We start from the raw sequence: 14370 nt of genomic DNA on the forward strand, positions 1-14370 counted from the left end.
TTCTCTAGTTCAAATTTCTTCTCCTTTAGTTCCAACTTCTTCTTCTTTAGTTTAAATACTTTCTCGCTTTTTTCGTCTGCCTTCAACATAGCATTTCTCCACTCTTCCATGGTCATCGCTCTATCCTCGGTCATTTTAGCTAATGTAATTTTAATCTCTACCTCTTTGCCTTCCAACGACTTCCGCTTCCTCTCCATTTCTTTCTCAGCTTTTTTGCCTGAAGGTCTCTCAGTAAGAACCTCCAGGTCCTTCTCGGCTAAATCAACATCAACTTCACCAACATATTTTTCTTGTGGCTTTCTCTTCTTACCAAAGGTAGATATGTGTTGCTGCAATTTTGGTTGATGTCTCAAAAGACACCAACAATACTCCATTGTGAAATTAGACCCTACTATCTCTTTGTACAACATCTTTGCCTTCTCAATCTATAAAGGTGAAGGAATATTTGTTAGTTCATAAATAAGTCCAACATAAATTCATAATTAAAACAAAATGGTACATACCTTGCCTTGCTCGATTGCACCACTCGGGTGCAATGACTCTACCTGTGCTATATATGCACAGAACTTATTTGTCAATTTTTGAATCATAGACCATCGATTCATCAATGAGCCCTTAGAACGGTCAGCAATGTTTGGTTTTTTATATTCATGATAAAATGTGGTAATTCTTTCCCTCATTTGAGTTGACTTTTGATCAGTACCCCTTATTGCATCGATGCTACTGTTGAGCCAAGCTGAGACGATGAGATTATCCTCCTCTACAGTGAAAGATGCACCTCTTTGAACTTTTTTTGAATGATGCCTCTTTTCACCGTCAGTTGGGGTTGTTTGGATCACAACATTAGAATGCTGAATTGGGGTGCTATTACAACCTTCTCCCCCACTTTGCAAGAGAGTGGTGAAGAAGGGGTCATCCTCAAAATGTGTATCCATCCTTGAAAAAGATTAAATTTTCAAGGAGTCAGAAAAGTTACCCAATATAAGTACAAACTCACAAGATTCCAGCACGTTCACAAGATTCCAGCTTTAGTTGCCTTGGTTTTTAATTACAATAATCATAGAAATGCAATTCCAGCTCCAGTAGTTATAAGTGCACAATAAAAAATGCAATGCATAACTCATGGATTTTATAATGTTAACCATTTGAATATAATGTTAATCTACCTCACAAACTGTAAAGATGATGGATTTGATAATGTTCCTATACAAAAAGCAAGAAACAGTAAAGTGAGCTGCAGAAGGCAGCACATATTTTCTCATGGCTACTTATGATACAAGACCAAATCCTATAATAGTAAATTTCCAAGAAGCAATATTATGTTTTTTTTTTTTTTTTTTAAAAATTAGACTAAGAAAGAAAGGTACATACTACCAAGTCTGGAACAGTTGGTCAGAGTCAGTACAATACTTGAGAACTCAATGGGAGGTGGCTTTGGGTCATTTTGTTGGACTTCAATGCTTGAGAACTCACTCAATACAATACTACTGTGTATACGATTTACTTGTGATATCTTGATGGATTGACATCTTGTTGCTGATGTTATTAGAGGGCACTAGAGTCTTCCCAGGTAGATTAGTGTGAACAGATTAATTGAACAGATGCTATAAAACTCCACAAATGTTAAACTTTATATAAATATATATATATATATATATATCTAAAGGTGAAATCCTAACTTCATGTCTCGATTTTTTAGTTTAAACAAAACTTCATGAAATGGAAAGAAGTGTGACAAAATGAGTAGAACCAAATCTTGTATCAACCATATGAAGAAACAAACATTGCTAGTATTAGATTTACTTCATCTCAAAATATGACCAACAAGGCCCAAAAAAATATCCCTCACTTAAATCCCTTACTTGTACAGAATCCCTTAACCTAAAAAAAAAAAAAATTCGTTTCTTCTCTTCTCTTCTCTTCTACCTGGGTAGCCAACCTCATTCAGCATCCCTCACTTAACATAACTCCATTGATAAGCATCAAATAAACTCATAAAAGTATGTGCATGTGATACAAATTTAACATTCATAGTTCATAAACTGGAAGTGCCTCAAAACCAAAAGAAACCAATAGTACTATCTAAAATCGCAAATCACAGTTCATCAAAATTGCAAATCACAGTTTGTCAAAATCGCAAATCAGTTTGTAAAAAATACTCAAATCGCGATTTTCTTGTGAGGGATTTGTGGAGGAATGTGCAACCTTGCGGAGTCACAGTGATTCTTTTTGTACTCTTTCTCCCTTTCTCTCTCTCTCTCTCTGCTCCTCTTCGATGGCGGGTGGCGGTGAAGCCCAAACTCCTAGTTCGTCCTTTTCGCTGGAGAAGCAGTTCGAGGACTTCCGAGTTCAGCTCCAAGAGTCCGGAAGCTTGCGCGAGCGTATTCAAGCTATGGCGATGGAGATCGAGTCCACCACCAGGCTCGTGTATGCCAGTCTCCTTCTAGTCCACCAGTCTCGCCCAACTCCTGGTACTACAACCTCGAGATGAAAGAAAATGAAAACGAGGGAATCGGACGAAGAAAGAGAAATAACGAGGGAAAGAGAGGGAAGGTAGAAGAAATAATAAAATAAACATTTCAATGGTGAACAGTGACTCACCAAGTTTAGAGAAGAGTTGAGATTTACTGTAGATCAAGTGTTAAATTTTAAATTTTTAACTAGTTCAATGTGAGAGATTTTTGATGAATATAGTCAAATTATAAACTTACATTGGCATTTAGCTAGATCACCGATGCTCTAACATAAAAAGTTGATCATTGGAGGGTTAAAGAAAGATGATTACTTTAACTCCTAATTTTAGATTTTTGTTTTCCTTCTCAAATAATAAAAAAGTTATATTAATATTTAATATTGTTTCTATTTCAGACAAAAAAATTATAAATACGAATAACGATGAGGTAAACTATGAGGTATGTTGTATGAATGAGGGCGTGGTAGTCACGAACGAAGCAGGTCCGTGGTACTTGTATTTTCTTTGCGTATTTTTGTTATTTTGTCGAGGGATGTGATGGTTTTTTCTGCAACAGAAGGATAGAGAGCACCCATACCAAGTTCTGTTTCGTATCTCGCTGTGTCTGGAAATCTCTCCGTCTCTCTCGTCGATCGCTCCCCAACCAATAGATACACAATCCCACCCGTCAAAACCCTAATTTTCACTTTCTACAGCACGTCACTTTATTTTTCTCTTTTCTTTCCGATCTACGGAACCGTAAAGTTTTGCAGCTTCTAGATTAAACCGAAACCCTAGAGTTTGCTTTTTATCTATGCTTTTCCGGAGCTGATGGGATCGAAATTCGAGAATATTTTGTGACGATTTCGGGATTCATTTCCTATAATATGTGAGATTCGGGTTCTGGTTTGTGAGAAGGCTGATTTTCTGTTGATATATCTGTTGTTTGGGCTTGAATTTGCGGGAATAGGGTTGTGGAAGGTCGCTGGGAATTGAAAAAAACTTAGAAAACGGGTATTTTTCGATGGTTTCGGAATTTTCGCTTTCGATGGGGATTCTTTGTAGATTGAGCTAGATCGTATAAAGGAAAAAGCCAGCTTGTGGAGTTGGCACTTCAGGGTTTTCTATTATTTCATTTTGTTTGGGTTGAGATTTGGCTCGGAAATGCCGGAGTAGCCGATCGATGAGCAGGAGCTTGCGATTCCCTTGCACTAAATTGTAGGGTTTTGTAGTGTAGCTTCTTGAGTAGGAGTTGGATTGTCCTTGAGTGGATATAGTTGTCGAAAAATTTAAGTATGTCGAAGTGTTTTTAGTTATTCAGATGGTGATATGATTTCGGGGGATTCCTTAAGGGCAAGGGTTTGTTAATAGTTGGTGAGGAGTCGGTATTGGTATCCGTGGTTGAGACCGCACGGTTTTTTGTTGTTGTCATAATATTGTTTGTGTCAAACTTTGCAGAATGAGCTTAGAGAACGAAGACCATATATTGGATCATCCAGTTGAAACGAATCATGAAACGCAAAAGTAATGAACTTATATTCCATTTCCAGTTTTTGATGGTCCAATTTTCCTTCTCGCCATCTATTTGATATTTTCTTTTTCTTTTCTGGTGACCTTTGATAAAAAAATTGGTTTTAATGATGTAGGAAGTTGAAAATTTCATATTCAAGGGAGTTTCTATTGTCATTAAGCGAATTGGAGGTTTGCCAAAAGTTGCCTGGTGGGTTTGATCAATCAATTCTAAGGTAAGAAGTCTCTTTTAGACGGGCTAATAAAATGTCTGCTTTTGCTAGCATTGCCTTGCCTTGTATTGCTTTGGTTAGTGCAACTGGTTTACTCGTGCATCATGCTATGCCTTAATCTGTTTTTGTTTTTTGAACAAAATTAGTGACTTTGAGGATTCTTTCCAAGACCGGCAAAGAATCTCTGGTGGCTTGTCATCGCATAGTTACAAGCGTAATGAATATGGTTCATCCCCACCTACCAGAGGGGATTTTAGTAGTTATTCACGGGGTGTCCATGGAAGATGGGAAGGTCGCGCATCTGTGCGAAGCGATAAAGATAGTGATTTGCAACCTGACTTGGAGTCAGGTAGAATATTCCATGCTAATTTTAATATTTTTTATTTGTAATTTTTTCGATAATAACATGGACTAGATTTTATATTTTTTCTATGCATATCTATTTGTGTATTGATATTTTGTTTCCTATTTGTGTGGTGTGTATTTCTTGGTGGCATGTGGAAGCCCTCCTTGATGACATTTCTAATATGCCTCGTGCAATATTTAATAGTTTGTTACGAACTGTCAGAAGAAAATGCTTTATAAGTTTGTTGCCTGCAATATTACCCTGGGAAGAAACGATGAGTCCATTGCGCGTGTAGAATTAGCCATTAAGATATTGGTGTTTTTGAAATCATTTTATCCAATGAGCCCATGCTCAAATGGTACCTCTCACCAGAAGAATGGGATGAAGGGGGAGCTCGTGAGTTAAAATCAAAAGGGGAAGAAAGTACTTTGTAACTAAAGTTTGGTCTAAAGTATACATCTTGCCTGGGTGTGCTGGTTCAAATCTCCTTTAACATTTAAAAAGGCTAGGTTGGCCCTGTGTACTTGGGCTATGCCTAGTTCTCATCAATAAAATCCTTATTTCCCAATCAAAAAAATAAAAATAAAAATAAAAGGCTAGTTGGCAACATATATTTAGCTCACTCCTGTTGTTATTAGACTGCTGAACTAAGTGTCTCTTGCATACATCCAGTGTACTCGGGCATTGCTAGTATTCTATTAGTAAAATTTTTGCATATTAATAAAATTGTTAGACTACTGATGACAAGTTTAATACATTGTGACAGAGGGTGTACTAAACTTGGAATGGCAACAATTAAATTTGTAATAAATCATGTCTTGCGATATCCACACATATGGAAGTTGTAATGTAATTAGAACATTTAAGATCTTTTTAGTTGATCATTGATGGATGATGGATCAGATGACCATGTTGAAAGATTTGGAGGGAAGGCAGGAAAGCCTCCACCATACAAGATCTTGTATGAGGTTCTTGACCTGAACCTATGTCCTGTGTCTTACTTTCCAGTGGGTTGTTCATGAGCACAATGCGTGTGGAATACATAATTTCATCTTTCTTGCTAGAGTACCAGTGGGGGGGGCCTCCTTTGTGCTCAGTTGATATCTATCTTCTGTCACCTAATTGAATTGGGTAACCCCTTCTTGCCTGTTTGTTACTTGCATGTCCTGAAAGCAACTGATCTATAGATGGTCGGTTATGCCTATCTTTCTACTGCATGAAAATTACAAAACATATATTTTTTTTCTAGTGCTGAGATCTGGATAGATGGTCGGTTTGCCTAAGATAAGCAACTGATCTATAATCTATGTTGTACTTTTTGACTAATTATATTAATAAGCAGATACAGGTAGGCAGTATGGGAACCAATCTCGGCGATCGTGGCAAGTTCCTGAACATGATGGACTTCTTGGTAGTGGTTCTTTCCCAAGACCATCTGGACTTGCTGCCGGAGTTTCGGCTTCAAAGTTTCGAGCTAATGATCACTACCATCTCAATAAGAGCACCGAGCCCTATCATCCTCCGCGGCCTTATAAGGTTGGACTTATTCTTGTTTATGTTCCTCACCGTTATTTGAATGAAAGAATAGAATATGATGCCTAGAGTTGTGGATTTGGAGTCATAACATGACTTTTTCTATGCTCCAGCATGATTTTATCTACCTCAAATAATAAATAAAATGCAAAAAGATCGAAAGCCAGTTGCAATTCGTTTATATGAGCCTCCTTGATACTGATGATGTTATTATTATTATTATTATTATTCATCAAAAAAAAAAATTATCATTATTCTATGTAGATAGGGCATAATGACTTTTGTAATTGGCAGTTGTTGCCCATTCTTTGATTAATAATACTTGTTTACTTATAAAAAAAAATAAAAATAAATTATCATTATTTTTGTACTGTGTATTCTTCAGGCAGCACCTTATTCACGAACCCATGACTCCTTCAATGATGAAACATTTGGTTCTTCTGAGCACACAAGTGAGGACAGAGCAGAAGAGGAAAGAAAGAGAAGAGGTAATTTGCACATTTTTGCCAGATTGACTGGCAAGGCAACCCTGATGTGTTATAAAAAAAAGGCAACCCTGATGTGTTAGCAACTTTAACTGCTTCTCTTGTTAGCAATTTTAAAATTAATTTACTTGCTTTTCAGCATCCTTTGAATTAATGAGGAAGGAGCAGCAGAAAGCATTTCAAGACAAGCAGAACTTAAATCCTGACAAGCGTAAAGATGAGTTTGACATCACCACACTGCTAGAGGACTCCAAGGATGAGAAAAACCTTTTGAATAGAAGCAAGGAGTCTGATGACCCTGTGATACTAAAAGCTTCACTCAATGATCCTGAAAAATCTTTGCTTCCCCCTCAAACTCCTGCATCCAGACCACTTGTACCACCAGGTTTTAAAAGCACAGTTTTGGAAAGGAATTCTGGACCTAAGTCCATGATTCATCCTCAGACAGCAGAGGTAATGGGTTTTCATGTTCATCCGATTTATTGACAATTTAAGCTATAGTTTTACCTTCCTTGTGCTTTTATAGTTTATTACAATTTTTTGTAATTTATGAAAAGTAGCCAGGAAAAAAGCTGAATCCTGGTTGTAAATCTTGAGTAACTCTACCTAAATTCAGTACTTTCTCAAGAGAGAAACTCTTCATCATAAAGAATAAAATGTGAATTTAAGATAACTTGAAAGTTATACTGACTATGCCTAGATAATTCTAGGGAGTAAAGAGGATTTTGCCCCTTTTCTTGTCATTCTTTACTCTTTTTTGCGCTCTTCTCTCTTGCTCTCTCTAAACCTACAATTCCATGTGCTACAAAACCTGTAAATATTTGTATTGCTGTGTAATATATTGATATATGTATCCATGAATAATTGTTTACATGTATTTTCTAAAATATTAATGAAGAGCTTTGCTACTTATCATCCCCACACCAACAGCACACTTTTTTTTTTTTTGAAATTTTTTGAAATTTTTATTTTGGTTTTATTTTTCTTAAACTAATTGAATTCTTCTAGAGAAAAAAAAAGTGTGGTGTGTGGGGATGTTGAATAGAATTTTTCATTAATGAAACATGGGGTTTTGTTGTTTTCTTTGTTACTGAGTATACTCCCTGTGTACTTGGGCTGCACCTACTTTTCTATTAATAAAGTTTAATTTTACCTATAAAAAACATGTGGTTTTGTAGAAAATCATTTATTGGATTCATAAGAGCTAATAATTTTCAGACAAGTTTGCTGTATATGTTCAGCATATGCTGCTTAAGATTTTTCCTGTTTCAATTTTTTATAGCTAAATATATCTTGACCAAAGTTTGAATTCTCTTGCCTGCTACCTGTATAAAAAACGTTGTCTTGCTTGTCATTTGTTAACCTATGCTTGTCCTCTCATTAGTCATGCACGTGCCTGTTGCTTCTGTAGGTTGTGAATCCTGAACTTGAGAATAGCCTTTCACATTCCAAAGTTAACCTTGTATTAAATGGGACTTCTGATAATAAAGTGGAGAAACAGCTGACAGAACAAACGGGTTTCTCCGCACTGCAACTTGGAAGTACTAGTAATAAAGTTTCCATACATAACAAGAGTGACAAGAATCTGAAAGCACCATCCAGTAGCATGATGGATGTAGATAGTCAGTTGCATAAGATTTTGTATTTTTCAGAAGCCTTTGAAGCTTCAGAAAATAGTGAAGTTAATAAGCTTAGTGGTGAGAAGGTGACAGGGAATAAAATAGTTGGTGAATCCAATCATGATCATTCAACTTCAATCCTAGATAAGCTTTTTGGTTCTGCTTTAACATCAAGTGTTGATGGGTCCTCTAGTTTCATTGAGGTAATGCTGATTTCCAGTGGACTTTTATTTGGTACATATATAAACTTTTGGCTGTATAGTACACTGTCTATTGTCTTTTAAACCTTTATTATACGATTAAATCTAATTATCGAGATATTTTGTATACAATGAATTATTCTGAATTTTGTTTCTGATGTTTTCATGATATTCTTTCTACCATAGCCACGATATTTGCTGTATGAGTGTAGCGTACTTGATTAACTGATAGTGTAATGATATCTGCTTCCTAAGAATTTTTAAGGTTCATTAACTATTTGTAGATAACCGAATGTAACCATGTCTGTCAACATTAGAAGACTATACAGAGAATACAAGCATGCTTTGCTATCATCAAAATTGGTCAAGCAACTGATAATAATTGCATTACTTACAATCAGACTTTGCTTGTATTAGGTTTTATTCAAAGTTATGATTTATTGAAACCCCAAGGGGTTGGCCCAAGTGGTGAAGGCCTTGGTCTTGGGGTATGACTCCCTTCAAGGTCCAAGGTTCAACACTTCATGGGTGCAAACAATCATTTGGGGCCACACCCCTTGGAGAAAAGCCGGCGATTTAACCAATTCTGTGTATGGAAACTTCCGAGGGTGCGGTGCTCGGGACCGGGGGTGCTCGGGACCGGGGTTTACTCTGCAGGGGTGGGTACGAAGGGACCTATCTTTGAGAGGTTCCCTGACATTAAAAAAAAGAAAAAAGGGTTATGATTTATTGAAATGGGTGGAGCATCTTATGGCTCCAATTTAAGTCCCAAGTGAAGTGAGAATAAATTTTATTGGTTGAGCTTTTGCATTAATATATGACCTGCCTGTAGATCTTTTGGCAGATCTTTACTTGTGTGATTTCTCACTGCATCTCCCAATGAATGGATGCTTTGCTAACTTTTGGTTGATGCATATTCTTCAGTTTGTTCAAAAAACATCTGTTTTCTTGTTTGTGATTACATACTCCTCTACTTGATGCATCTCTCATAAAATTATTTGTGTTGCTTGTATAGCATCCTGTTAGTACAGGAGAAGAGATGGGTGATAGGATGGTAGAGGAGACAAGGAGCTCTCATGCTACTCAATCTTCCAAGTTTGCCCGTTGGTTTCTTGAAGAAGGTATGCTGACATTAATCTTCTGGTTTTAAGTTGTTGGACATGTTACCGATTAAAAGAAAAAAGTTTTTGGACATGTTCAAATTTGAACTGGTTGTACATTGAGTTAAACAAGAAAGCTTTAAACTCTGATGCTTCTTTCCGTTTTACTGCAGAAAAGAAACCAATGCATGATCTCTCCAGCATGCCGAATGACTTGCTCTCATTGATTGTTGGTGGGGATAAAGGTGGATCCCAGGTTTCTGATGTGAAGAATACTGAGCACATTTTACCTAATATTCCATTTGAAAGATCTGAACCAGCAGAGGAGCATAAAACATCAAATGTAACAGCTGATATAGTTGAAAATTCTGAGCAATTTTACAAGAACAATAAACCACAGGCACTTCCAGCTGTCCTTACTTGTGAAGACCTTGAACAGTCAATGTTGTCAGAAATTAGTGAAAATGGCTCAACTTTGCAGCCGCCTGTCCACGTCTCAAGCATTCCCGATCCAAAGACCGAGCTGCCAAAAGTTAATATTGACGACCATGCTTCTCATCACCTCCTTTCATTGTTACTGAAAGACGGTGTGCCATCCTCCAACCTAGACATCCAATGGTCAGAGAAACTACAGACCAATGAGGAAACAAGTTTTGTCTCTGCAGCTCAGACAAAAGAGGTAAATGCCGAGCATTCTTCCAACTTAGGGCAGACACTGACACTTGAAACACTTTTTGGGACTGCTTTTATGAAGGAGCTGCAATCAGTTGGAGCACCAGTTTCTGTCCAAAGAGGCTCACTTAGGCCTGCAAGAGTTGATAAATCAGATCCTCATCAGTTTCCTTTTTCTGTCATGGATGATGCACTTGTTCTTACTAATGATATTGTCCCCAATAAAGCTGGTTATGAAAGCAGTCTTTTGACCTCCAAGCAAAGACTGCAAACTAAACCTGCAAATATTGAGCAGCAATGGTTAGGTTTTGATGATCCTCAAACTGAACTGGATTCATCGCAGCTTCGAACTGGATTAAACTCTAAGCTTGGTGGCTTTGATGGGCCTGTTGATATTCGGCTTCCTGAAGAGGATAGCTTGATTACAGTTAATGATGCTTTGAACCTTCGGAATTATGCATCTGTGAAGACTGCAGCTAGAGCTGAAGTGTTGTTACCTTCCCCAAACACCCAAGTTGACATTGCTGAGAAACTAGCAGCTCTAAAATCTGTCTTCAAAGATGAACGATCTTTCATGGGAGGTCAAGAAGGTCCACCTCGTTTTCGTGGTGCTTATGATGTGAGGGAGCCTGATTTTCCCTATCAGAATCTTAGTGTCCAACCATCTTCCCCACAATTTCACCCCCCTCGTGCAAATCATGTAGGGCCATTCTCCCATCCATTAGATTCTCACCCTGCTAACGTTAATCCTCAGATGAAATTTATGACACCAGAAGGAATCATCCATCATGATTCTCCGCCAAATCATCAATTTCCTGCAAATATGCTTCATCCTCATTTTCATCACCCCAGCACTGGATTGACTGGTTTTGATCCTCCCAATCATCACCCTATGTTGCAACAGATGCATATGTCAGGCAACTTTCCTCCTCACCTGCTTCAAGGATTTCCCAGGAGTACACCAATGTCAGCTCAGCCAAGCAGGGGTGCACCTTTGCCTTCTCATGCCAATAATCAGATGACTGGCTTTATGCCTGAAGTCAATCCATTGCAACCTTTTCCTTTTGGTCACCGGCAACCCAACTTTGCTGGTCTTGGAATGCCACCACCGGGTAAAGCTCTCACCTATGTGATTTTTCTTCAGTAGTTTATTTTTAATTTAAATGTAACTACCTGCTTCCCTTGCTTATTTTAATTGGCTTGCGGTAATATTCTCTACAATGGTTTCATTTGTGCTCAAATTGTGCTGATGGTTCTCTTGGCTTAGGATTGTAAAATTCTACTTTTTTTTTTTAGTATGTAAAATTCTACTTCTCAATCTACAATCTGCCTCTCAGCCTAAACTTACCCTTCTATGTACCCTTTGACTTCCCATTTACTTGCCGGAATTTTCTATTTTGGAGTGAATGATAAGTTCAAATTAAGGGTAACCGTACCTTACTCAAGTGGTAACCTGAACATGAAGCCATTGATTCTCTCTACTTCATTTCTCTCGATGAGCCGAGTAATGACTGACTGTAGCAGCCTTTTATGATTTCTTTTCCAACAGGTGACCATTGACCAAGTTCCGTGTTCATTGCCCCATCTTGTTATCGAGCAATGATAGCCACACAACTCTTTTCACAACTACTTTTACAACCATGTTTTAAAATGGGGGAAAAAAGTTCCTTACTCATTGATTGCCTGCTTTTTAATTTATTTTTTTCCCCTGAGAGGGGGGTTGGTTCACGATGTGAGTTGAAAGCAATACTGGACACAATATCTTGTGAAGTTGAAAGTACTTATTTGCTGATTTTTGTTAATTGCCTACTTTTTTAGAATGTAAACCTTCATAGACCACAGGAAGAAAATAAAGAAAACTCTAAAATCTTCCGAGGTGCATTTGGACTTTTATCCATTTTATTTTATTTATTTATTTAATGATCGTGTACGTCCATTATATTCTTTCGTTTATTTTTTGTTGGATTTTTTCAGCTCCTGAAATTGGTGGTGGTAGTAATAATCCTGAGGCAATCCAAAGGCTTCTCGAGCTGGAACTCAGGTCAAATTCAAAGAAGATTCAGCCTTTTGCCACTGGTGGGCATGGTCAGGGGATGTATGGTCATGAAGTGGACATGGGTTTTAGGTACAGATAGTGATTGCTGATTGTGCTCGTGTATATGGCCTTGTATTCAATGTCTCTTCCTCAGATCTGCAAGTCCTTGCATCACTGATGGGATGGGATTATTGCTCTTTCAAAGGGGAATTTGGTGGCTTAGTGTAATTAATGGGATTTTCTTGCAACTTGCACTTGGTAGAGTTATTTTAGCTTAATCACATCTTATTCACCTGTGGCTTTGTGTCCTCTATGGGTTGGTCTTTAGTTTTTGAAGTTCTTAAATCCATCTGAAATCACGTATCTTGATATTTAACTTCGAGGTGTACAAAATTAGTGGATGTGAACATAATAGAATGAACACTCTGGAAAGAAATCCTAAAAATAGAGATGCAATGTCAAGTTCACTATAAATATTTTATATTCCTGAAATGATGTTAAATCAGCTATAAATCTAAGGTAAATGGGATGGTACGTTCTAATTTATGGGTTAATTGGATGAATAAAATAATGCGTGTGAAATTCTTTCGTAAAGATGGAAGGGTTGGGACCAAGATAAGCCTCCCCATAACTATATGCTAGTAACTGTTTAGACCCCTCCCAAATACGCACTGACATTATGGAACATAAAATAACATAAGAAAATAAAAAATCCACAACTGAGGGTGAACAACCACAGGGCAGCCAGAAACGTAGACAAGGAGACACGTCAAACACGGGCACAAAAGCATGTGTATTTTAGGGGCTCAATCTCTGCTAACATGCATCTTTAGTTAGACCCTATTTGGTTACAAAAAGTGTTTCTTACCATTATAATTTTTTTTTAAATTTTTATATAATATATTATAAACAATTCAACTTTTTCAAATCTCAAAACAATAATAATATTAAAAAAATTATATTTTAATGATATTTTATTCAATTTACAACTTTCATATTAACTCACTATCCAAACGGTATCTTAGGGTTTACAAGTTGTATTTGCAGGTTGTGTTTGTATCATGTTAAATTATGAGTATACAAATATATGGGTTAACCCAAACATGATCCGTTCAATTAAACGGGTCAGACTATAAATCCTAACACAATTCATATAAATAACGAATATAAATAACGAGTGACACGATATGACTCACTCAATCCGTTTAATAATTAAATTTTATTGGGTCAATCTAGACACGACACATTTAACCCATGTCAACTTGCTTTTCTTGCTTTAACCCGTTTAATCCGTCTCAAATAAATATAATTTCAAATATAATACCAAAATAATTATATAAAATCATTCACAACTATAACTGGATTCATGATAAAATATCTTATTATCAATATCCAAACCAATAATATGTAAGAAAATTAATATTTTCACAAAATAAAATTACATATCAACAAAAAAATTTAATAGTTTGAGATATTAAATATGCAAATAATAATATTAATATTACATCCCAACAACAAAAAAATGCATATAAAATTAAATATTTATAAAATTCGAAAATAGAATATATTCGTGTTATACAGGTCGATTACAGGCTTCGCGGGTTGACCTGCAATCAACTCATTTATTAATTGTTTTATCAGGTCAACCTGTTTTGACCTAAACTCATTTATATCAAATCCAAACTCTCTTATTTCGTGTAGGGGTGGCAATATGTGACAGCTCCCGTGAACCCAAGACGAACATGACACGAAATTAGCGGGTTTGAGTTTGATGTTAACAGGTTTGGGTCAAAACGAGTTGACTCGTTAATACACGATTTATAAACGGGACAATAACGGGTCAACCTGCTTAACATGAAATTAACCCTTTTTGACCCGTTTAGAATTTATTTCAAAATTAAAATTTTATTAAATATGATTATGTTTTTATTATTTTTATTATTGGGATTGTAATTTTAGAGCTATGCTCATATTTTTTATTGTCTGTTTGCAATATTGGTTTTATTATATGTAAAAATTTGAAAAATATTGATATATTTTTTAAGATATTCTGGTTATTAATAAATATATATTTTAACTTTTATGTGGAATTATGTTAATCAAGTCAAATGTGTTATACGTTTTAGTTCAATCCATTTACGTGAAATAAGTGGGTTTAAATGAGTAATGTCGTGTTAACTTATTTC

General features: G+C 36.4%; 1 protein-coding gene across 3 annotated transcripts; it reads left to right on the plus strand.

Moving 5' to 3' along the window:
* The first annotated feature begins 2993 nt into the window (after positions 1 to 2993).
* On the plus strand, positions 2994 to 12563 carry LOC121240397. Of its 3 annotated transcripts, none has more exons than XM_041137851.1 (10): positions 2994 to 3976; positions 4099 to 4197; positions 4341 to 4543; positions 5889 to 6076; positions 6459 to 6561; positions 6698 to 7011; positions 7970 to 8380; positions 9393 to 9498; positions 9651 to 11261; positions 12124 to 12563. In XM_041137851.1, the coding sequence occupies exons 1-10, from the start codon at positions 3912 to 3914 to the stop codon at positions 12282 to 12284; spliced, it is 3261 nt and encodes a 1086-aa protein (XP_040993785.1). In that variant the 5' UTR covers positions 2994 to 3911; the 3' UTR covers positions 12285 to 12563. The 3 variants fall into 3 exon arrangements, with proteins under 3 accessions (XP_040993785.1, XP_040993777.1, XP_040993793.1); XM_041137843.1 differs by having other exon boundaries at positions 2995 to 3976; positions 5883 to 6076; XM_041137859.1 differs by lacking the exon at positions 7970 to 8380 and having other exon boundaries at positions 2996 to 3976; positions 5883 to 6076.
* Positions 12564 to 14370: the final 1807 nt, after the last annotated feature.

The sequence above is a fragment of the Juglans microcarpa x Juglans regia genome, chromosome 1D, assembly GCF_004785595.1.
Source record: "Juglans microcarpa x Juglans regia isolate MS1-56 chromosome 1D, Jm3101_v1.0, whole genome shotgun sequence".
In the NCBI taxonomy this organism is placed as follows: Eukaryota; Viridiplantae; Streptophyta; class Magnoliopsida; order Fagales; family Juglandaceae; genus Juglans; species Juglans microcarpa x Juglans regia.

Coding starts and splice junctions, on each gene's coding strand:
- LOC121240397 (XM_041137843.1), top strand. CDS start 3,912: ATGAGCTTAGAGAACGAAGACCATATATTGGATCATCCAGTTGAAACG. Junction 6,562..6,697: donor AGAGGAAAGAAAGAGAAGAG/GTAATTTGCACA, acceptor CTTGCTTTTCAG/CATCCTTTGAATTAATGAGG. Junction 9,499..9,650: donor CCGTTGGTTTCTTGAAGAAG/GTATGCTGACAT, acceptor GTTTTACTGCAG/AAAAGAAACCAATGCATGAT.